Source organism: Phacochoerus africanus, chromosome 1 (assembly GCF_016906955.1).
Source record: "Phacochoerus africanus isolate WHEZ1 chromosome 1, ROS_Pafr_v1, whole genome shotgun sequence".
Lineage (NCBI taxonomy): Eukaryota > Metazoa > Chordata > Mammalia > Artiodactyla > Suidae > Phacochoerus > Phacochoerus africanus.
Window position 1 is genome coordinate 157,375,581 of NC_062544.1, and position 25,057 is coordinate 157,400,637.

General features: G+C 38.1%; 1 protein-coding gene across 2 annotated transcripts in view; it reads left to right on the forward strand.

Moving 5' to 3' along the window:
- PPP2R3A (protein phosphatase 2 regulatory subunit B''alpha) overlaps window positions 1-25,057 on the forward strand; it is a 199,868-nt gene that overhangs the window by 155,469 nt on the left and 19,342 nt on the right. For both annotated transcript variants that reach the window (XM_047782955.1, XM_047782959.1), the window contains 3 exons: window positions 14,948-15,123; window positions 15,968-16,086; window positions 17,970-18,076. In XM_047782955.1, coding sequence (XP_047638911.1) covers window positions 14,948-15,123; window positions 15,968-16,086; window positions 17,970-18,076 — 402 coding nt within the window. The remainder of the gene's footprint in view (window positions 1-14,947; window positions 15,124-15,967; window positions 16,087-17,969; window positions 18,077-25,057) is intronic.

The following is a 25,057-nucleotide window of genomic DNA, read 5'->3' on the forward strand; positions in this document are numbered from 1 at the left end:
TCAGGAGCACCCATCTGGTCCTGATTCCCCTTCTCTCACTCTCCTCTTTTCTCTTGTTTTACCCAGTTATGTCACGAGATTCTTGCCATTATTGGAAGTTTAAGTTCTTCTGCCAGCATTTAGTTGCTGTTCTGTGCAAGTTGTTTAACATGTAGATGTGGTTTTTTTGTTGTGTCTGTGGGAGAGGGCAAGCGTGTCCCCCTACTCTTCTGCCATCTTGCCTTCCTCTCTCATTTATTTCTTTTATGACACATTGGTTGTTTAATAGCATGTTGTTTAATCACAACGTATTTGAGAATTTTCCTGCTTTCTTCTTGTAATTAATTTCTAGTTTCATACAGTTGCAGTCAGAAAAGAAAGGATTTCAACTTTTTTTAATTTATTGACTTGTTTTATAGCCTAACATATGATCTAACTTGTGGAAAGTTTCACATGCACCTGTGAAGAATATGTATTTTTTTAGTTTTGGATAGGATGTTCAGTATGTGACTGTTAAGTTCATCTAGCCTGACGTCATTTAAGGTATCATTTAATGATGTTTCCTTATTGACTTATGGTCTGAATGATCTAGTCATCAGTGAAAGTGGAGTACTTAGTATCTTTCTGTTATTGTATTGCTGTCAATTTAAGTCTAGTAATATTTGCTTTATATATTTAGCTGCATAAATATTTATAAATATGTCCCCCTGTTGGATTGATGTCTGTGTCATTCTGTAATGTCCTTTCTCTCTTATTACAGTCTTTTTTTAAAGTCTTTTGTCTGATTTGCATGAAACCTTTTTCCATCCCTTTACTTTCAGTCTGTGTATGTATTAACACCCAGTGAGTTTTTTGTTTTGAGGTTTTTTGTTTGTTTGTTTGTTTTTTGGGTTTTGGTTTTCTGGTCTTTTCTTTGTGTGTGTATGTGTCTTTTTAGGGCTGCATCCATGGAATGTGGAAGTTCCCGGCCTAGGTATCAAATTGGAGCTGTAGCCACTAGCTTACATCACAGTCACAGCAATGCCAGATCAGAGCTGCATCTGTGACCTACACCACAGCTCCCAGCAATGCTGGATCCTTAACCCACCGAGCAAGGCCAGGGATCAAACCCATGTCCTCATGGATGCTAGTTAGGTTCATTAACCACTGAGCTACAATGGGAACTCCAACACCCAGTGAGTTTTTTGTATGCAACATATAGATAGGTCTTGTTTTCTTATCTATTTAGCCACTCTATTTTTTTAATTGGAAAACTTATTCCATTTACATTTAAAGTAATTGTTGATAGGTATGTACTTATTGCCATTTTGTTCACTGTTTTCTGAGTATTGTTGTAGTTCTTCTCTGTTTCTTTTTCTCATGTTCTCTTCCTTTATGGTTTGATGACTTTCATGATATGCTTAGATTCCTTTTTCTTTATATTTTGTGTATTTGCTCTAGGTTATTGCATTGTGGGTACCATCAGGCTTACATATAACAAATTATATTGAAAACACTCTATTTTAAGAGAGTGAAAGTACCTTTAGCATTGCCTGTAAGGCCAGTTTAGTGGTGATGAACCCCCTTAGTTTTGCTGTCTGGAAAAGTCTTTGTCTCTTTGTCATTGCTTGTTGAAAACTATGCCTGTTAGATACTCTTGGCTGAAATTTTTTTCTTTCAGGACCTTGAATATACCATACCACTCCCTTCTGGTCTGCAATTTTTCTGGTGAAAAATCAGCTCTTAGTCTTACAGAGGTTTCCTTATACAAAACTAAGTGTTTTTCTCTTGCTGCTTTTAAGAATCTCTCCTTGTCTTTAATTTTTTGGGGGACACGTTAACTATAATATGTGTTCCTTGCGGGTCTTTTTGGGTTCATCTCTTTTGGAACTCTCTGGGCTCCAAGGTTTCAGATGTTTGTTTCTTTACCCATATTAGGGATATAGCCATTAGGTTTTCTGCTCCTTTCTCTCTTCTCCTTCTCAGACCCAGGTAATATGAATGTTGGTGTTCTTGATGTTGTCCCATAAGTCTCTTAAGCAGGCTTCACCTTTTTTTCATTCTTCTTGTTTTTGCTTCTCTAATTGTGTCAGTTCTGCTACCCTGTCTTTGAGTTCACTGTTACTTTCTTTGCTTCACCTCGTCTGCTTTCAAACCCCTCTAGTGTATTTTAATTCAGTTATTGTATTCTTCAGCTCTATGACTTCTATTTAGCATTTTCTTATATTTTCTATCTTTGTTGACATTTTCATTGTATTCATTCTTCTGAGTTTGAACATTTTTATGACCCTTATTTTGAACTCTTTATCAGGTAAATCACTTAGCTCCATTTCATTATGAATTTTTTTTTTGAGATTTTGTTCTTTAGTTTGGAGCATACTCCTCTATTTATTTATTTTGCTTGACTCTGTTGGTTTCTCTGCTTTAGATAAAACAGACACCTCTCCCAGTCTTGGAAGTAGTGGACTCATGTAGGAGATGAGGAATCTTTCAACTCAACCCTGCCCTAGCTCTTGTCTCTCAAACGTTTGTGCTTGTCTAAGCATGCTATTTATATTCGATGGTTACCAATAGTTGAAGTTATGCAAAGACCTATCAGTATCCCAAAAGGGAGGATCGCAGTCAGCACCTAGATTCAAGGTGATAACAAGCCAGACTCTCAGCAGCAGCTCTTAAATTATGCTAATATATCCAGTCCTGTGGTCCCACTGGCCACCAGAGCTAAGTAATTGGGAAGTATCTCTGGGCAGCAATTTAAAAAATCAGGGATGCCAGATAAGTATATAAACTCCTTTCTGGGAGATACCAGTGGGCTGAAGCAAGGCAAAATGGGAGCACAAAGATGTCATCTCTCAGCCCGTGTTCCAAAAGCACCTCTGAAGGGCCCTAGATTATGAGCCAAACCTGAGGCCTGCCACTCAGGCCAATGCTACAGAAAGATTGGATGGGGGTATATTTCACTCTGCTGTTTGTGCAGTGCTTCAAGTGTGATAGCTTACCACAAACTATCTCTACAATCATTACATTTTCATAGAACCTAGGAATGCAAGCCACCCTGGCCACCTGAGCCAGGTGATCAGTAGGTGTCCCCTGGGTGGCAGCTGCAAAAATCAGGGCTCCAGATATAAAAGCCAGGATACCAGAGTAATTTAAAAGTTCCCCTCCAGGAGTTCCCTCTGTGGCATGGTAGGTTAAGAATTCAACTGCAGTGGCTTCAGTAGCTGCAGAGGCATGAGTTCAATCCCCAGGCTGGAGCAGTGGGTTAAGAATCCAGCATTGCTGCATCTGTGGCATAGGTGGTAGCTATGGTTAGTATTCACTCCCTGGCCTGGGAACTTCCATATGTCACAGGTGCAGCCATACATTTTAAAAAGAAATTAAAAAAGAAAAAAAAACAGCCTCTCTATAGCTCTGGAGTGCAGAGGGGGAGGGAGAGTATGAAGGTTGCACACACCCTTTGAGGTCTCTGGAAGGGATTACTTTTGATCTATGTATAATTAGAATTCTACCCCTCTGAGTACAGGTGTAATGATAAGGTAATAGACTTCTTTCACAGAGAGACTGGGCTTCCGGGTGTGTTGCCCCTTGCTGTGCCCTGGAAGTGGTAGCTAAGAATTCTTTCTCCATTGGTTATGGTCCTGCGTAACCCATAAGTATACGCCATGGTGGCCACCAGAGCCAGACAATCTAGAGATGTCCCTGGAGGCAGCCACAGTAACTGAGGTGCTGGACAAGATTATAAGCTCCTTCCTGGGAGATACTGGCCAGCCAGAGTGTGGCAGAACAGGAGTTCAAAGATTGTGTCCATCAGCCCTCGTTCCTTAAGAGCTTCTCCACAGGCCTCTAGATATGTACCAAACCAGAAGCCTGCCCCCTTTCCTAGATAAGAAAATTGTCCTCTTTCACCGGAAGACTAGGAGTGTGTTTTGGTCTGTTATATGTGTTGTGCCCTGGCTATGGTAGCCTGCTGATAACTATCTCCAATTGTTACAGTCCCATGAGACCCAGGAACACAGGTCCCCCTGGCCTCTAGAGCCAGGCAATCAAGTGGCATCCCCCAGCTGGCAGCAGTAAAAACTGGAGCACTTGACATAAAATCCAGGACACCAGGTGTATGTAAAAGCTCTCCTCTGAATGATACTGGTACTCTGGTGTAAGGCAGAGCAAGAGCACAAAATTGCTGCCCTCTGGCTGGACTAAGGCAGAGAGAGAGTATAAAGATGGCACCTGCTAGTCTCCATCCTTTGAGAGTACCCCAGCAGGCCACTAGATGTGTGTTAAATTAGTTGTGTACCCCTCATGCTGAGGCTTAAAGATAAGGAAATGAGCTTATTTAACAGAAAGTCTGGACACCTCTATAGCAGCTGCTTCTGTACTGGGTCCTAGGGTAGAACAAAGCATGTAAGCCCTTTGAGCCATTTCTCACTTCACTGTAGCCTTGTAGGTCTCATGGACTCAAGCCCTGTTGGTTTTCAAAGCTATGTTTTGGAGAGAGTCTAGGTCAAGATGACAGAGAAGGAAAATCTAAGCTTACCTCCACCCATAGACATACCAAAACTACTTCATATAGAACTGTCTCTGAGAAAAACCTGAAGACTAACAAAACAGGTTTTCTACAACTACAGTTATAAAGACAGGGCCACATTAAGACAAGTAGGAGAGGCAGAGATGAAATGGGACCCAAGCTTCATGTTGGGCTTTGCAGCCCACAGGCCTACACAAGGGAAGATGAGCCGCACAATATCTGGCTTTGAAAATAAGCTAGGCTCATGACCAGAAGAGCCTAATGGCTGTAGGAAACTGAGACTCCACTCTTGAAGAGCTCACACAAACTCACTCACTGAGTCCAACACAAAGAGCGACATGAAAAGCACCTGGGTCATAAGAGATTTCATTGACTAATTTAGGGGCATGTACCAGAGGGGCACGCTTCTGGTGGAACTTTCTCCAGGGATGGAAGTGCTGGTAGGCACCATTTTTGCTTTTACTCTCCTTCCTCCTAGATGGCCTGGCTCTGGCAGGCATGTTTTCTGTCACTCTACATCAATCTACCTAACACCTTGCACCAAATGCCAGCATTCCTCATAGAACTCATCCCATCCAACCTACAAACTTCAGCCAGCCCCTCCAAAACAGCTCCCATCCTGCCCCACATAGCAAGTGGCCCCAGCCAGCACCAGTCCCCCTCAAAAGTGGCCCCTGCTAGAGGGAGTCAGCCTTGCAATACTATTGTGCCTACACCAGTCACAGCCAGGCGTCATGGATGGCAAGGCTGAAGACTAGCCACACCCACCAGGATGTCAACAGCAGTTGTGGCCAAGCCACACAGCTAGCCAGGCAAGTACCAGCCCTGTCCACCAGTGTACTGCAGCAGTTTCAGACCAATCACAACAGGAGGACATACACAGCCCATACAGAGGATAACCCAGGATCACCTCTCTCGTGATCAGGGGTGATGGCACCACTGGGCCCCACAGAACACCTACATAAAGCCAGTCTTTCAAGGCTGAGAGATGTACCTGATACACATAATATATGTAGAAACAAACAGAGTTAGGAAAAATGAGGAGAAAAATGAACAGAGTACAAATGAAAAAAAAAGATAAAACCAAAAGAAAACTAAATGAATATAAGCAATTTACCAGCTAAAGAGTTCAAAGTAATAGTCTTAAAGTTGCTCACTGAATTCTGGAGAAGAATGGATGAATTCAGTGAGAACTGCGACAAGATAGAAAATATAGAAAAGAACAAATCATGGAGTTTCTGTTGTGGCTCAGTGGGTTAAGGATCCAGCATTGCTGTGAGATGCAGTGTAGGTTGCAGACATGACTTGGATCCTGCATTGCTGTGCCTATAGCATAGTTCAGTAGCTGCAGCTCCCATTTGACCCCTAGCCCAGGAGCTTCGATATGCTGAATGTGTGGCCCTAAGAAGAAGAAGAAGAAAAAAAGAACAAATCAGGACTGAAGAATACAATGAGTGAAATGAAAACTACACCAGAGGGAAGTCAGCAGCAGGCTAGAGGATGCAGAGAACGAGATCAGCAATCCAAAAGACAGGGTAGTGGAAATCACCCAATCAAAACAGCAAAAAAAAAAAAAAAAAAAAAAAGAATTTAAAAAATGGGGATAGTTTAAGGGACCTCTGAGGCAGCATGAAGTGTACTAACATTCATATTGCAGGGATCCCAGAAGAAGAGAGGGAAAGTTTTCTTCAAAAACTATTTGAAGAAAAATGGCTGAAAACTTTTCTAACATGGCTAATGAAACAGACATCCAAGTCCAGGAAACGCAGAGTCCTAAATAAGATGAACCCAAGAGACCTGTACCAAGATACACTACAATTAACATCTCAAAAGTTAAAGAGAAAATTTTTAAGGCAACAAGGGGGAAGCAACAAAGAACTCCCACAAAGGATATCTGGAGTTCCCGTCGTGGCGCAGTGGTTAACGAATCCAACTAGGAACCATGAGGTTGCGGGTTCGATCCCTGGCCTTGCTCAGTGGGTTAAGGATCCAGTGTTTCTGTGAGCTGTGGTGTAGGTCGCACACACGGCTCAGATCCCACATTGCTGTGGCTATGGTATAGGCCAGCGGCTACAGCTCCAATTCAACCCCTAGCCTGGGAATCTCCATATGCTGTGGCAGCGGCCCAAGAAATGGCGAAAAGACAATATATACATATACATATACACACATACATATATATATGTCAGCTGATTTTTCAGCAGAAACTGAAAAGTAGGCCAGAAGGGACATGATATTCAAAATGCTAAAGGAGGAAAATGTATGACTAAGAATACTTTACCCAGCAAGGTCATCATTCAGCATTAAAGATTAAGTGTTCCCCAGACCAGCAAAAGCTAAACTGCTTCATCACCACTAAGCCAGCTTTATAAGAAATGTTAATGGGACTTCTTCAAATGGAAAAGAGAAGGCATAACTAGAAACAAGAAAATCATGTAAGAAAAAATCTAACTGGTAAAGGCAAACATATAGTAAAGGTCTGCTGGTCACCTATTAAGCCAGTAGCAAGGTTAAAAGACAAAAGTAGTAAAAATCCTTTATACCTAAAATAGTTAAGCAATACGCAAGAAGATGTAAAATATGTCAAAAACATAAAACATTGGGGAGGGGGGAATGTAGTGCTTTTAGAATGCATTCAGACTTAAGTGGCCATCAATTTAAATAGATTGCTATATACTAGGTTGTTAAATATGAACCTCATAGTAACCACAAACCAAAAATCTGTAACAGATACACAAAAAAATAGAAAGGAATACAACATAACACTAAAGAAAGTCATCAAATCACAAATAAAGAGAACAAAAGAAAAAACAGAAGAACTACAAAAACAACAAGAACACAAAAAGGCAATAAATACATACTTATCAATAATTACTTTAAATAATTACTGAATGCTCCAGTCAAAAGTCAAAATGTAGGAGTTCCTGCTATGGTGCAGTGGGTTAAGTATATGGTCTTTCTGTGGGAGCATGGGTTCAGTCCCAGGTCTGGCACAGTGGATTAATGATCTGGCATTGCCACAGCTGTGGTGTAGGTCACAGTTGTGGCTTGGATTCAGTTCCTGGCCTGGGAACTTCCATATGCTGTGTATGTTTGAAAAAGGAAAAAAAAGACAAAGCTTAGCTGAATGTATGTAAAAACAAGACCCATTTATATGCTACATCCAAGACTCACACAGAATGAAAGTGAAGGAGTAGAAAAAGATATTTTATGCAAATATAAACAAAAAGAAAGCTAGGGTAGCAATAGTATTATCAGGTAAAATAGACTTGAAAGCAAAGACTGTATCACGAGACAAAGAAGGGCATTACATAATGATAAAGGGGTCAGACAGCAAGATATAACATTTTAAAATATCTGTGCACTCAACACAGAAGCACCTAAATACATAAAGTAAATATTAACATAAAGACAGAAACTTATAATAATATAGTAATGGGAAACTTTAATATCTCACTTACATCAATGGATAGAGCATTCAGACAAAAAAAAAAAAAATATGGAAATATTGCCCTTAAATGACACCATGAAAACCAGATAGGCCTTGCCACAGGTGTGGCCCTAAAAAGACAGGAAGACAAAAAAAAAAAAAACACACACACACAACAGATAGACTTAACAAATATTAACAGAACATTCCATCCAAAAAACAGCAGGAATACACATTCTTTTCAAGTGCACATGTAATATACTTCCGGTAGATCACATCATAGGCCACAAAATAAGTCTCAATAAATTTAGAAAGATTCAAATCATATCTAGCACCTTTTCTGAAATGAGAAATCAACTACAAGAAGGAAACTAGGAAAAACACAAAAACATAGAAGCCAAACAACATGTTTCTAAACAAGTAATGGGTCAATAAAAAAAGAGGAAATCAAAAAATACCTTGAGACAAATGAAAATGGAAACACAATTGTTCCAAAATCTGTGAAGCACAGCAAAAACAATGCTAAGAAGGAAGTTTATAACACTACAGATGCAGGGGGAAGGAGTAGGATGGACTGGGAATCTGGGGTTAATAGATGCAAACTATTGCATTTGGAATGGATGGACAATGAGATTCTGCTGTATAGCACTGGGAACTATATCTAGTCACTTGTGATGGAGCATGATGGAGGATAATGTGAGAAAAAGAATGTATATGTGTGTAGTGTGTGTGAGAGAAAGAGACTGGGTCACTTTGCTGTACAGTAGAAAACTGACAGAACATTGTAAACCTGCTATAATGGAAAAAGTAAAAAATCATTTAAAAATTATAATACTACAGACCTACCTGAAAAAACAATAAAAACCTCAAACAATTTAACCTTGTACCCAAAGAACCAACAATACCCAAAGTTAGTAGAAGGAAGTAACAGAGATCAGAATAGGAATAAATGAAATAGACAGTGGGAGGGAGATCAATAAAATGAACTAAGTGAAAGAGAAGTTACTACTGACACAACAGAAATACAAAGGATCTTAGTAAACAGTTATTTGCCAACAAATTGAATATCCTAGAAGAAATGGATAAATTCCTAGAAAACATGCCACCTTCCAGGAGTTTATCAGGAAGAAGCAGAAAATCTGAACAGATTACCAATAATGAAACTGAATCAGTAATTAAAAAAAAAAAAAGCAAACCTCCCAGCAAACATGTGCAGGACCAGACAACTTCACAGATAAATTCTAACTTCTAAATTCTAAACTTAAGGAAGAGTTAAGATCTATCCCTCTCAAACTATTCCAAAAAATTGAAGAGGAAGGAACAATTCTAAATTCATTCTATAGAAGATTGACAGAACATTGTAAACCAGCTATAATGGAAAAAATAAAAATCATTATAAAAAAGAAAAATAGGAAGTTTAAAAAATAAATTCATTCTCTGAGGTCAGCATTATACTGATAACAAAACCAAATAAAAGATACTTCATAAAAAATTACAAGCCAATATCGCTGATGAACATAGATGGAAAATCCTTAACAAAATGTTAGCAAATTCACTGCAACAATGTAGTAGAAGAAAAAAAAAAGCAATGTAGAATAATACACTATTATCAAGCGTATTCCACAAGGATGGTTCTATATGCACAAATCAGTCAACATGATACACTACATTAACAAAGTGAAGGATCAAAATCACATGATCAACTGAATAGATAAGGAAAGATATTTGACAAAACTCAATATCCAGTTTTGATAAAAACTCTTAGCAGAGTGAGCATATTATGTATCAACATAATGAAGGCCACATGTGACAAACCCATAGCTAAGAAAATACTCAACAGTGAAAAGCTAGATACTTTTACTCTAAGATCAGGAATAAGAAAAGGATGACCACTGTTAACACTTATTCAACATAGTATTGAAAGTCCCAGCCATAGCAATCACACAAGAAAAAGAAATTAAAAGCATCCACATTGAAAAGAAAGTAGTAAAACTGTCAACTATTGGCAGATGACATTAAAAAACTCTGAAGATGCTACCAAAAATTATTAGAACTAATAAATAAATTCAGTTTCAGGATATGAAATTATAAATATGTTGCATTTCTATATACTAATAGTGAACTATCCGAAAGAGAAATTAAGAACACAATCCAATTTACAATTATATACAAAAGAATAAAATACCCAGGAATAAATTTTACCAAGAAAACTGTCAAACATTAATGAAAGAAATTGAAGACAATAGAAGTAAATAGAAAGATGTACAATTCTCATGGATTAGAAGAATATTGTTAAAAATGTCCACACTATCCAACGCAATCTACAGATTCAGTGCAATCCCTATCAAAGTACCAGTGGAACAAGTAATCCTAAAATATGTATGGAGCCACAAGAGATTGTGAATAACCAAAGCAATCTAATAAAGAAGAACAGGAGTTCTTGCTGTGGCTCAGCAGGAATGAACCCAACTAGTAATCCATGAGGATGTGGGCTCAATCCCTGGCCTCACTTAATGGGTTAAGGATCTGGCATTGCTGTGAGCTGTGGTGTAGGTTGCAGATGTGGCTTGGGTCTGTCATTGCTGTGAGCTGTGGTGTAGGTCAGAGACAAGTCTCAGATCCCGCATGGCTGTGGCTGTGGTGTAGGCCGGCAGCTGCAGCTCCGATTCGACCCCTAGCCTGGGAACTTCCATATGCCACAGGTGCAGCCCTAAAAAGACAGAAATGGGAATGAAGCTTGGAGTTCCCTGCTGACTTAGCAGGTTAAGGATCCAGCATTGTCATTGCTATTGTTTGGGTCACTGCTATGGCGCAGGTTTGATCCCTGGCCTGGGAACTCCTGCATGCCACAGGCATGGCCAAAAAAAAAAAGAAGAAAAAGCTGGAGGTCTCATTCACCCTGATTTCAAACTATGCTGCAAAACTGTAGTAATCAAAACTGTATGTTCCTGACACAAAATAGACACAGAGATCAACACAACAGAAGAGATAGAGAGCCCAGGATTAAACCCTCTCTTATCTGTTCAATTAATGTACAACAATGGAGCCAAGAATATACAATGGAAAAAAGACAGTCTTTTCAATAAATGATATTGGGAAAACTGGACCACTTTCTTATGTCATATACAAAATGTAAACTCTAAATGGATTAAAGACTTAAATGTGAAACTATACTCCAATAAATTAAAAAAAAAAAAAGAAAATGAGACCTGAAACCATAGAACTCCTAGAAGAAAACACAGCCTGTATTGTTTTTTTTTTTTTTTTGGACCTATCTCAGGCAAGGGGAACAAAAACAAAAATAAACAAATGAGACTACATCAATCTAAAAATATTCTGCACAGCAAAGGAAACCATCAATAAAACATAAAGGCAATTTGAATAGGAATAAATATTTATAGATGATATATCTCACAAGTGGTTAATATCCAAAATTTTATTTTTAAAAACTCACACAACTCAATATCAAAAAACCAAACAGGAGTTCCCGTCGTGGCGCAGTGGTTAACAAATCTGACTAGGAACCATGAGGTTGCGGGTTCGGTCCCTGCCCTTGCTCAGTGGGTTAATGATCCGGCGTTGCCGTGAGCTGTGGTGTAGGTTGCAGACGTGGCTCGGATCCCACGTTGCTGTGGCTCTGGTGTAGGCTGGCGGTTAAGCTCCGATTAGACCCCTAGCCTGGGAACCTCCATATGCCACGGGAGCAGCCCAAAGAAATAGCAAAAAAAAAAAGCCAAAAAGCCAAAAAAAAAACAAACAAAAAAAACAATCTGATTTTAAAATGGGCAGAGGACCTGAATAAACATTTTTTCCAAGGAAGACCAGCAAATGGTCAATAGACACATGAAATAGTGCTCAACACCACTTATTATCAGGGAAATGGCAAATCTAAACCACAATGAGATATCACCACACACCTTTCAGAATGGCTGTTATCAAAAAGACAACAAATAACAAGGATGTAGAGAAAAGAGAACCCTTATTTACTGTTGCTGGGAATGTTAGTGCAGCCACCAGGAAAACAGTGTAGAGGTCCCTCAAAAAATTAAAAATAGAACTATGTGATCACTTATGGGTATTTATCCAGAGAAAACAAAAACACTAATTTGAAAAGATATATGCACTCCAGTGTTCTCTGTAGCATTAATCACAATAATCAACACATGGAAGCAGCCTAAATGCCCATCAATAGATAAATGGATAAAGATGATGGAATTTTACTTGGCTATTAAAAAATGAAATCTTACCATTTGAAACAATGTGGATGGATTTTAAGGGATTGTGCTAAGTGAAATAAGTCAGGCAGAGAAAGACAAACATCACATGATTTCATTTATATGTGGAATTTAAAAACAAAATAAAACAAAGTAGAAACATACCAATACAGACAACACAGTGGTAGTCAACATAGGGTAATAGGATAGTTGGGCCAAATAGATGAAGGGAATGGAGAAATACAGACTTCCAGGTATAAAATAAGATGTGATATATAGCAAGGGAATATAGTCAATCATATGCTAATAGCTTGTATGGTGACAGATGTTACTGAACATACTGTGGTAATCAATTGATAATGTATATAAATGTCAAATCACTATATTGTACACCTGAAACAAATACAACATTGTTGTGTCAACTACACTTCAATTTTTTAAAAGGGGGAAAAAAAACAAGATTTGAAGGGAGTTGTCTCCCAGTTGCAGGTCTTAAAAGTTGGGGTGCACAATGCGGGGTTAAAACTCTTTGCTCCTAAGGGAGACACTTTGGATATTGAGTTTCCTCCTAATTATGGGTCACTCTGCACCAGTTGAGGTTTACAGCAAGATTGTCTCAGCATCTCCTACCCACTTAAGTGTGGATTTTTCTCATTTGCCCAATGTGTAGGAATTGCTGAGCTAGTTTTTAGGGTTTTTTCCCAGAAGAAATTGGTCCACATTTAGCTATAGATTCAGTGTGCCTATGGGAGGAGGTAAGTTCAGGATCCTATTTGCCCGTCTTGAACCAAAACTTTGAAATCAGTCTCTTGAAGAGTTATCTATACTCCCTTGTTCATTACAGCATTATTCATAATAGCCAAAATATGAAATCAACCTAAATGTCTCTCAGAGAATAACTGGATAAAGAAAATGTGTATGCAGACATACAAAGTGGAATATTATTCAGCCTTTAAAAGGAGGAAATCTTGTTATTTGCAACATGGATGAACCTGGAAAACATTTTGCTAAGTGGAATAAGCCAGGCACAGAAAAACATACAGTGCATGGTCTTATATGGGAATCAGAAAAAAAAAAAAGTCAAACTTACAGAAAGAAAGAACAGAATGATGGTTATCAGGGGCTGAGGGTCTGCGGGAAATGGGGAAACGCTGATCAAAAGGTACAAAGCTGATGTTATATAGGATGAATAAATCTAGAGATCTGATGTACAATATGGCCTGCACGTTTAATACATTTATTAAATCCTGGAAATTTACCTAAGAGAGTAGATTTCAGTCCTCTCATCCCATCCCCAAAAGAAAGTAACATTGTGAGGATATGATATGTACTAGCTTTACTATAATAATCATTTCACTATGTATATTGCAATATTTTGTTATATATCTTTAAATGTTTTTAAAATTTTAAAATTAGCTACAATAAAAAAATAAAAATTTAATGATTTAAATCAAATGTTATTTTAATAGGTAATCAATATAAAAGTATTGCTAAGATGTTTTACTGATTTTTCTTTCTAGGTCTTCAAAATCTGTTGTGTATTTGCACTTAAAGACATTTAAAATTGGACTAGCCACATATGGCTAGTGGCCACCATACTGGACTATGCAGATTTGAATAACAAGAATTCTAGAAAAAGAGAATGGATAAGGGGGAAAAGAAGCAGGGAAGAAATAAACTAAGAAAATATCAAAGAACTAAAGAATACTAGTTTTGAAACTGAGCAGGCTCTGAGCCCAGCAAATTAAGAGAATTAGACCCAGACGAAAGCACTTCATCATGTTATTTCAAAACGCTAGGGACTCAGAAACCTTTATAGGCTTCAGAGGAAAAAAACCCTCAAAAACAGGTTACAGTCAAATCATCAGTGGCTTTAGACTTCTCAACAACAATGGATAAATGGAAGACAGTGGATCAGTGCCTTTAAAGTTCTGAAGGGGAACCACCAAGCTATAATTCTATAGCCAAAATATTGACACATTAGGGGTAGATAAAGGTGTTTTCAACAATCCAAGTGCTCTAAAAATGTACCTGCTATGATGTGTTATATCAAACAAATTAAACCAAGAATGAGGAAATGTGAGATAGAAGAAACAGGAGAAAAGTGAAGAAGTCCCTTGGATGAAACTGTGAATCAGGCCCCAAAATTAGCCAGTTCAGATTAGAATAGATCAGACAGAGCTGAGAAAGACATTAAGGAAATCTGATGGATAGATTATGGACATAGAAAACTGGCAGAGGTGTGGAGGTTGAATTAGTAACATGTCCCTGAAAACTAAGCAAATAAGAGATAAAAAAAAATGTATGTTATAAACTCTGAATATTGGATATTTTAACTATATTAAGTTGGAGGAGTCCCATGGTGGCCTAGCAGTTAAGGATCCAGCATTGTTGCTGCTGTGGCACAGGTTTGATCCCTGGCTTGGGAGCTTCCAAATGCTGTGGATGTGATCAAAAAAGAAAGAAAGGAAAAAGAAATTGGGAAGAGCATATGGGTAAGGTTGAATGAGTGGCAAAAGAACTGAAACCTCATCTTTCATAGTGTAAAATTAATCCTTAGTCCTTAAAACAGAAATATAAGAAAGGAGCAAGATAGTTATCTTGACTGAAATGTAAAGATAAAAATCAAAATAATCTGGTTTGGAAATGGTTCTGGGGAAAAAAGAAGTCTGCCATTTTCTATAATAAATTTTGTAAAACTATGTCTCAGTGTAAAGTATATACATATATAAATTTCACTTTAAAAGAAACACAGTAGCAAATCTGGGTGAATGAAAGACCTTTACCAGGCTGTTGCTAATTGGAGTCCTTATCTCCCAGCATTGAATATTGGTTCCGCTGCATGGACGTGGATGGGGATGGTGTACTCTCCATGTACGAGCTGGAATACTTCTACGAGGAACAGTGTGAACGGATGGAAGCCATGGGCATTGAGCCCTTGCCATTCCATGACTTGCTGTGCCAGATGCTTGACCTGGTCAAGCCAGCCAGTGATGGTAAGACCAAATAAAGAGCCCTCTGGACCGTTCACCTATGTAACAGAGCAGGGGACATAATCCTGGACTGGACTGTTTAACTTCCCAGAGTCTTCCAAACAGGCTTTCCAAATACAAAAGTATTTAAGTTTCTCCTTTATTGTTAGCATAGAACCAACAATTGATGGTGAATTCTGCTTAAGAAATAGGCTTTTTCCATAGAAGCAGAAGGCAGATTAGGCAGATTCAACTGCCAGGGGCTGAGGGTTGAAGAAGGAAGGGGAGATGGAGTGGGACTGCTTGATGGGTACAGAGCTTTTTGGTGTGAAGAAAAATGCTATGAATGTAGTAAAAGCCACTAAATTGTACCCTTTTAGAAGTGGTTTAAATGGTGAATTTTATGTGAATTTTACCGAAAGAAGAAAAGTAGGGGTTTGGGGTAGGAGTTATTTTTGGGGGGCTTCTTTTGTTGGTTTTCTTTTAATGGCCACACTTACAGCACATGGAAGATCCCAGGCCAGGGAACGCCAGATTCTTTAACCCACTGGGCTGGGGATCAAACCCCTGCCTCCTCAGCAACCTGGGCCGCTGCAGTCCAACTCTTAACCCATTTCACCATAGTAGGAACGCCGGGTTTTTTGTTTTGTTGTTTTTTCTTTGCCCGCACTGGAGGCATGTGGAAGTTCCCAGGCCAGGGGTGGAACTCACACCACAGCAGCAACTCAAGCTGCTGGGCCACGGGAGAACTCCAGAAATAGGGTTTCTATAATCAAATAAGCATACCCGTGTACTTTTAAACTTCAGTAAAAGTTTTTTTCACTTGCCAATACAGATCATGAAACTTACCAGATATGTTCTTACACAGGCAAAATAACTCTACGAGACCTGAAGAGATGCAGAATGGCTCACATCTTTTATGACACTTTCTTTAACCTGGAGAAATACTTAGACCATGAACAGAGAGATCCCTTTGCTGTCCAGAAGGTACCAGTATAATTTTAACTTCAATTTGAGGGCTGCAATATCAGGGGTTATATGCTGCAGATAAAAATAGTCTCTGTCTACAGGAATCTTGGTATTTAAAGAGGTAACATTTAAAACATTTCATCATGTCCTGAAAAGAGACTAAAGGAGCTAGAGCACATCTCTTCCCACAGCTAATCTTCAAGTGTAGGTAACCTGCATCCCACCTATCACTGAGTGACATGTAGGGCCTGTGGTCTTCCATATACATTAAAAACTAGTTACAAAAAAAGTTTCAAAATATTTGTCGTTCTAATTTTTAAAAACTATTATCAATAGGCACATCTGCATTAGAAAGTATACTGGGTTTGATTTAATTATACCATTGAATTTTCAGGATGACATGGTGAACAGCTTTCCCCATCATAATGAAACCTAGATGCTGTCCATGGTAGACAGCCTTCAGATAATGTTAAGACTTGTTCAGGTGTTAATGATCACTACACACAACAATCAGTCTGAAGCCATTCTGTAGCTGAAGAGAGATGAGCTGCCTTCCCCACATGCAAAGACCTGTGGACTCATAGAAAAGCCATGTCCCAAAAAAAGCAAAAACAAATAAAAAGCAGGATATCATCGCTTCTCCTTCTGTTCCCCTGTTTAAAAAGTAAAAATTATATTGATAGCAAAGAACTGTTTCAGTTGAGTCCTTTAGGAGTACAACTACAGGAAACCTTCTTAGTCTTTCGTCTAACGCATGTTGCATAACTGTTTAACCTAATAGTAGTAGTAAGAATACAAAGATCAGCCTCTAAAAATAAATACTTTGCAGCTGAACTTGGGGCATATCAAGGTGCATTATCACTAGCCTGAAGTCAGTATTATATTTCATTGAGTTTAAGATGCCCCACTATTTTATGCACCTTCAAGCAAGAAAAAACATTGCTAGTTTTAAGTGTAAAATTCATGCCAATTTCAGAGATGTTAAAAGGTGGGGTTAAGTTGTTAAATTGGATTAAATATAGTAATTAACACATTGGTCAAAATTTGGGTGCTTGCATTCTTCTAGATGTAACTAACCTTACATCCTAGGACAATGCTAACTCAGTTTCATCAAGGAAAAACATCATTTTACCTGGAAGATATAATCCAAGATGCTGCCCATATTGTAGAAGGAAAAGAAAATATATGTCCTTTCCCCTGCTTTGTTTCTTTTACTTGTGTTATAAATTTTACTTTAAATTTTTTACCTTTAAGTTTTCCTTTTCTTTCTGAGAGATAGGAATTATCCATATTTGTTCTGACCTGCAAAGGACATCTTTAGTCAGAAGGTGCTCAGTAAACTCCAGATACTGTGTTGAAGAGACAGACAATGGTTATATAGAGATAATGCAATATATAAAGAAAAGCTACATAGAGATGAAAAAAGACAGAAGAGCAAAAGGCAGCAACCAAGCATGTACAGTATAGTGAAGGAAATGAGTGGGGGGGAGAAGGGCTGTTTCCAAGAAAAGAACACAGATGACATGGTATTGAGCTAGCTTTGAAAGAATAAAATTTGCCAGAGGAAGAGATGGTACATTTCAGGTGAGCATATACAAACCACAAGTCACTCAAGATACCCTCTATGCATAGTGCCAGAAAAGGGGCTAGAGAAAAGTTTGTGATTATAAGGCTAAAGAATCAGACCTAAACAGTCTAGCTGCTGAACAGGACCTTATCATTCTGTGATTCAGGGTATAAAAAATCATTTTACGAGTGTTACTTTAGCATCTCTTTTAAAATGTTTAATGAAACATTTTTGAGATAGGTCATCACAAGTGTTTTATATCACTGAAAAAACCTATCTCCAGTTCTTTGTCTCTGATTATTTTGTTTCCTGTGGCTGTCCTCTTCCCAATTAGGATGTTGAGAATGATGGTCCTGAGCCTTCCGACTGGGACAGGTTTGCTGCTGAGGAATATGAGACCCTTGTAGCAGAGGAGTCTGCCCAAGCACAGTTCCAGGAAGGGTGAGTGAGTCTCCCTGTGTCTTGTACAACTTTTGTTAACAGGGGTAACCATATCGGGAATATTAGGACCACCTTAAAAAATCAAGCTAGTAATCCTTTCCTAGTTTTACCATTTTTGAGTATCATAAAAATGAGTGATTTTAACCAACTTCAGTTAAATATTTTCCCCAGCAATCTTCTCTTCCCTTCTTCAGCTTATTTCCTGAAAAGTATTCTTATGTCCCACTTCCTTTAACGGAGTTGTATCTTTCACTGGAAACTAAGATCAATGTGCAGTCATACTACTTTGTTAGGGATAGTAGGAAACCCTATAAATACAGAAGGAGGCTAAGCCTAAAGTAACTGAAGATCTTTTAAGTAATAAAGATAATGTTTAAAACAAATTTTTATCAGACATGGTTTTCTTCATTCAACCCAGAGCAAAGAAGTAACATTTATAAAGGATTTATAATAGTGTATAGTTCCATAAAGAGACCATGATAAGAAATTAAATTTTTTCCAAGACATTTCAATAACTTTATAGCTTGCTGACTTTTTTCATCTTCTAGCTGCTCCTTTAATGGTTCCTTTAATTCTTGTTTAGTCATTGTTTCTCTAAGGCTCTCAATCCTTATTATTAATGTAATGCTTTTTTTTTTCTTTTTTTTGGTCTTTTTGCCTTTTCTAGGGCCGCTTCTGCAGCATATGGAGAATCCCAGGCTAGGGGTCTAATCGGAGCTGTAGCCATCAGCCTACACCAGAGTCACAGCAACGTGGGATCCGAGCCGCGTCTGCAACCTACACCACAGGGATCAAACCCACAACCTCATGGTTCCTTGTCAGATTCATTAACCACTGTGCCATGACGGGAACTCCTGTAATGCATTTTTTGAATAGGCAATATATTAATTTGATTTAATACTCAAATAAACAAAAGAATAAAGAGTATTTCCTATTATCCAGTTCTTCCCAGAAGCAATCACTGTTATCATTTTGTGTGCCCTTCCAAAAACACTCTATCCTTCTCCCTCCCATACATTCTCACACTCTTTCACACACACACACACACACACACACACACACACATATATACACATACATATGTGTTTCCCTTATACAAGATAAGTAAGTTTCTGTTATACAAGATGAATAAGCTCTGGAGATCTTCTGTACAACATAGTCCCTATAGTTAAAACATGGTAGGAGTTCCCACTGTGCAGGTTAGGTATACTGGCATTGTCTCTGTGGCAGTGTGGTTTCAATCCCTGGCCTGGTGCAGTGGGTTAAAGATCCAGCATTGCTGCAGCTGTGGTGTAGTTTGCAGCTGCAGCTTGGATTTGATCCCTAGCCTGGGAACTTCCATATGCTGCGAGTGCAGCCAAAAAAGACAAAAAACAAGAACAAAATCATGATATTGTGCACTTTAAAGTATGGTAAGAAGATAAATCTCAAGTGTGCCTGCAGAAGTAAAAAAAACACACCAGGAAATGTTTGGAGGTAATGGATACATTTGGTGCCTTGTGGTGACATCAGAGAGTATATACATAGATCTAAACTCATTAAGATGTATTCATTAAATGTGTACAGTTTTTTGTTTCAAACTTCAATAAAGCTAAAAACAATAACAAATATTGGGAGAATAGCATGGTGAACCAAATGTATTTTATGATCACTGAGATATAGATGAGGCATCACAATACTCTGGAGGCCCTGAGTGTTTGAAAAAAAGTAATTAAAGATTAACTGAAGATTGGAGAAAAAACTAAACCAATAAGTTGGAGATTATTCCATAAATATATTTAATGGATTCATAAGTCTTTTATAGCTGCATAATATTCTACTGTATAAGTTATACTATTATTTTATATTCCTGTGTTCGCAGACATTATAATGAAAATAGTGAGGGCGTTCCCATTGTGGCACAGCAGAAATAAATCTGACTAGTATCCATGAGGATGCGGGTTTAACCCCTGGCCTCACTCAGTGGGTCGGGGATCCAGCGTTGCCATGAGCTATGATGTAGGTTGCAGATGCAGCCTGGATCCAGCATTGCTGTGGCTGTGGCACAGGCAGGCAGCTACAGCTCTGATTCAACCCCTAGCCTGGGAACTTCCATATGCCGTGGTATGGCCCTAAAAAGAAGAAAAAATAAAGGAAACAGTGAAATATTAGAAATACAACGTTGCAAATGAATAATCTTATATACATATTATTTTATACATATATGGGATAAATTTCTAATTTGTAGAAAATAGGTAGCAACTTCCAAAGACACAGGATTTTAGAGAAACCAACAGGAATTGATGCAGACACCCACAACTAGCAATGGTGGGGGTGGGTGCATTTCATCCCTAGGCCTAAAAGGACAAGAAGATGAAACTATTACCAGAACCCAAAGAGAGCAGCTATATGGAGAGGTCTCCTCACAGGATTTAAGACCTTCAGTAATGGGATTTGGCCAACGTATGGCAACCCAGCTGAGAGACAGCTGCTAGAATGTAGAACTTCATTCTCATATCCTTCAGCATCCTGTGGGTGCTTCTCCTTGGCTTCCACCCAGAAATTAGAAGACAAGAGGGCCCACTGATGTGGTCCATTTGGGTCACCCTCCTGGGGCACAGAGCCAGGGGGAGAGGAGATTGAGGGATAAATAGAAACTATCTAGGTCAGTAGATAATATCAAACAGTTCTCCATAGAGATTGCACCGTTTTTACACTCCCATTAAGTCTTGAGTATCTTTTTTGAGGATACTGAAGAAGCCAGCACCAAACCACTTTCTTTAACCCAGAGATTTCCTTAGTATGCTTAGACACAAAACTGGGGTCTCATTTCTATGTCAAAGACCCAGAAGAAACCCTTAAAATCATTTGTCATTCATTATCTTAAGTGTGACTCCATCAGGAAAATAAAAGATAGGCAAGTGGATTTACAAGTATGATTTAAAGTTTTTTTATACTGAGCTTCATTAGTAGGAAATTGGGTAAGTTTATTGATCTTATGAAGCAGTATCACTACTGTCAAGAACATGCACAGATGTTTAAAATAGTGAAAACTGGAGACAACCTAAGTATCTAATAGGAAGATTAATAAAATTATCCTACACAGACACAGTGCAATCCCATGAAACCATTAAAAATCAATTTGTGGATGTATACTTCTTGACTGTTAAAGAAAAACAGGGATGTGAAAGAAAGCTTTGAAAGATCAAAAGTAAAACTGAACAGAAAAGGACAAAATAAAGTATCAGAAAGAAAATAGGTATGTATAAGGAGAACAAAAGGGATCTAACTTACATGCATTAGACAATACAGCAATCGAAATAGTTCTTGAAATAAGACCTGAATCTGAAAGGTCATGAGCCACACCATATCTAAGAAGTACTGATAATGACTGACCCATAGATGTTTGGTGAATTTAACAGATTTCAGAGTTCCCATCATGGCACAGTGGAAACGAGTCCAACTAGGAACCATGAGGTTGCAGGTTGGATCCCTGGCCTTGCTCAGCGGGTTAAGGATCCATCGGTGCCATGAGCTGTGGTGTAAGTCACAGACGTGGCTTGGATCTGGCATGGCTGTGGCTGTCGCTGTGGCTGTGGTGTAGGCCGGCAGCTGTAGCTCCAATTCCACCCCTAGCCTGGGAACCTCCATATGGGTACAGCCCTAAAAAGCAAAACAAAAAAAAACAAAAAAAACCAAAAAAACCCCAAAAAAACAGATTCCAAAGATAAATAAAAGTTTACTTTGGGAGCTTTTCTCATTTTTAAAAAATGCAGTTCATCAAACAGTGGGGGAGTGGGATCAGCCTTGCCTTAGATACCTTCCACAGTAAAAATGAATACTGGAAGATCATAAAACAATATTTATAACTTTCTTAGAAAAAGATATTCTGTACCCTAAAATTTTATACTAACCCAAGATGACATTCAAGCATGAAAACACAAATGAATATTTTCAAATATATAAGAACTGAAAAGAATAAAGTACTCATGAGCTCTTTTTTTAAAAGGACATAATCATAAAACCAAGAGATGAACCAAAATAAAGATCCCAGAGATGGAGCAGCCATGGTGGAAAAGAAATAGTCCAGTTACATGATAGAAGATAATATGAGAAAAAAAATATATATATGTATAACTGGGTCACTTTTCTATACAAAGGAAATTGATAGGACATTGCGAATCAACTATAACAAATAATTTTTTTAAAAAGAAATAGAAAAAAAATCCAGTTAAATGTAAAAGGATAAAAATCAAACATAATATTCTGGAAAAAATAATATAACTGAAAGTGGGGTGTAGAGAGAAGGAGGAAATATATATGTAACATCCTAGAAATAACAATTTTAAGATTGGCAATTAGAGAGGAGGAAGAAAATATATGTGTAAGTTTCATTAGCAGGGCCTCAACACTGCCCTCTAAAATTGAGAAGTCAAGTTAAGATTTTAAGACTATTAATTAAAATACACACTTGGAAAACCAAAGCCAGAGTCTAAATATTCTAATTTAATCAGAAAACATGACACATAAAAAAGAAAAACAGAGACCACACAGCATACACTGAAGATGACAGAACTAAAACAAATACTTTTAGATCAGTGAATGTAAGGGGAACAAACTCACTTATTAAAAGGGTTCAATTACAGAATGAAAACAAAGGTTGAATTTAAAAATATATGAACACCCCAAAAAAAGTTATCTTGATAACATCAGATTTTTGAAGCAGAAACTCCTAAGGATATGTATAACAGGGTCACTTTGCTGTAACCAGAAAAGAAAAAAAAAAAGAGGGAAATTAAAACCTGTTATTTGCAGCCATAATAAAATGTTCCCTGAAAATAGATATCTTTGTGCTTTTATTGTCCATAAACCATTTACAAAATACATATTAGTCCACAAACAAAACTTCAGTGGACTACTAAAAAGTAACAATAATACAGACTAGCTTCTCATTTCAAGGAGGTAAACAAAAGCATCCTATAATTTCGAGTCTCTCATACTATAAAAATAAATACAGTGAACCTCTTAAAGTAAGAGAAACTTTCAGTGGACTAAAGGAAGGAAAGCAGATGGAATCAGATTTAAGTGGGAGCCAACAGCTTAGGTTCTATGCAGGAGGATGCAGAAGATAATTGCCACAGATAAAGACAGCAGTTAGGAATGATCCATACCTTAATTTGACTGAAACCAAGAGGGAGACCAGAAAAATCATCCAAGTAGGTGAACCCTATACAGCCCATCCTGCCCCCTAAAGGAAAGACAAAGCAGCGAATATGGAATCTTGGAGCAGCATGGCCTATCCCCTGCCCCCCCCCCCAATCTCAGTGAAAACACTAGCAACCCCACACTGCTCTCTCCTAAGCAGCCAGTGCAGAGACAACAGCCTTTTCCCTCCCATATAGTAAAGTGGATAGATATCAAATGATTGACAAATAACAATATGGTATTCAAACAAATGGAAGAACTTTCAAGCCTGGAAGGAGACACACTACAGCAAACAGAACAAGACACCAAAATGGGAGTATTTACTATTTTTAGAGAAATGAGAGAATATTAGTCTTTTTTTTTTTTAATTGGTCTTTTTGCCTTTTCTAGGGCTACTCTCGTGGCATATGGAGGTTCCCAGGCTAGGGGTTGAATTGGAGCTGTAGCTCATGGCCTACACCAGAGCCACAGCAACTCGGATCTGAGCTGCGTCTGCAACCTACACCGCAGCTCATGGTGTCAGGTCCCCAACCCACTGAGCAAGGCCAGGGACCAAATCCGCAACCTCATGGTTCCTAGTCAGATTTGTTAACCACTGCGCCACAACGGGAACTCCGAGAATATCACAGTCTTGGAGTAATACTGACAAGTATCTTGGAAACGAAAAAAAAAAGAAAAAACACAATTATTGGGATAAAAAGCAGAATGGATATATCTGAAAAGGAGTTAAGAAATCCTTCTGGAAACCAGTAGAAATAATAGCCAGATAATTTCCGGAATTTTATCTGTTTCAACAAATAAAAATATATACAGAAACAGGAATCCACAAATTTTTCTCTGACCAGGAAGTAAATATTTTAGGCTTTGCAGGTCTATGTCACAATTACTTAGCTCTGTCATTGTGATTTGAAAGTAGCCATAATATATAAATGAATGTCACTATGTTTTGATAAAAATTTAATAGTAGACACTGAGATATTAACTTCAGATCATTTTCACATATCATGATTTTTTTTTTTAATTTTAAAAGGTAAAACCATTTCTTAGCTCATGGGCTGCACCAAAACAGGTGGTGAGACAGATCTGGCCCACAGATTGTAGTTTCCAAGTCGCTGTACTAGAGTGAAATTTCTGAAAATAAGAGAGGGAAGAACTGAAAAGAGAAAGAAAAAAGATTACCCACAATGTAAACACTAAAAGAAATTGAGCATTTCGTTGACATACTGAAAAGAAGATGACTTGTTTTTTTTGTTTGTTTTTTGTTTTTTTTTTTTTTTTGTCTTTTTAGGACCACACCCACAGCATAAGGTTCCCAGGCTAGAGATCAAATTGTAGCTAAAGCCACCGGCCTATACCACAGCCATAGCAACGTGGGATCTGAGCCATGTCTGCGACCTAAACCACAGTTCACCACAACGCCGGATTCTTAACCCACTGAGCGAGGCCATGGATTGAACCCATGTCCTCATGGATCCTAGTCAGGTTTGTTAACTGCCGAGCTATGATGAGAACTCCAAGAAAATAACTTTGAACCTTGAATTCTGCTCCTAATTTAAATGTGAGGTCCAGATAAAGACATTTTTTAGACATTCAGGAATGCAAAATGTTTACCACCCACAAACTATCTCTGATGGAAATATTAAAGGATATTCTTCAGCAAGAAGATAAATAGATCCTAGAGTAATGGTGGGAATGCAAGAAGCAATCATGAGCAACAAAATTAGTAAAATTTATTCTTAGAATTAGGTAAGTATTGATTATAAATACCATTAATGTAGTTAAAGAAGGTCAGGCTAA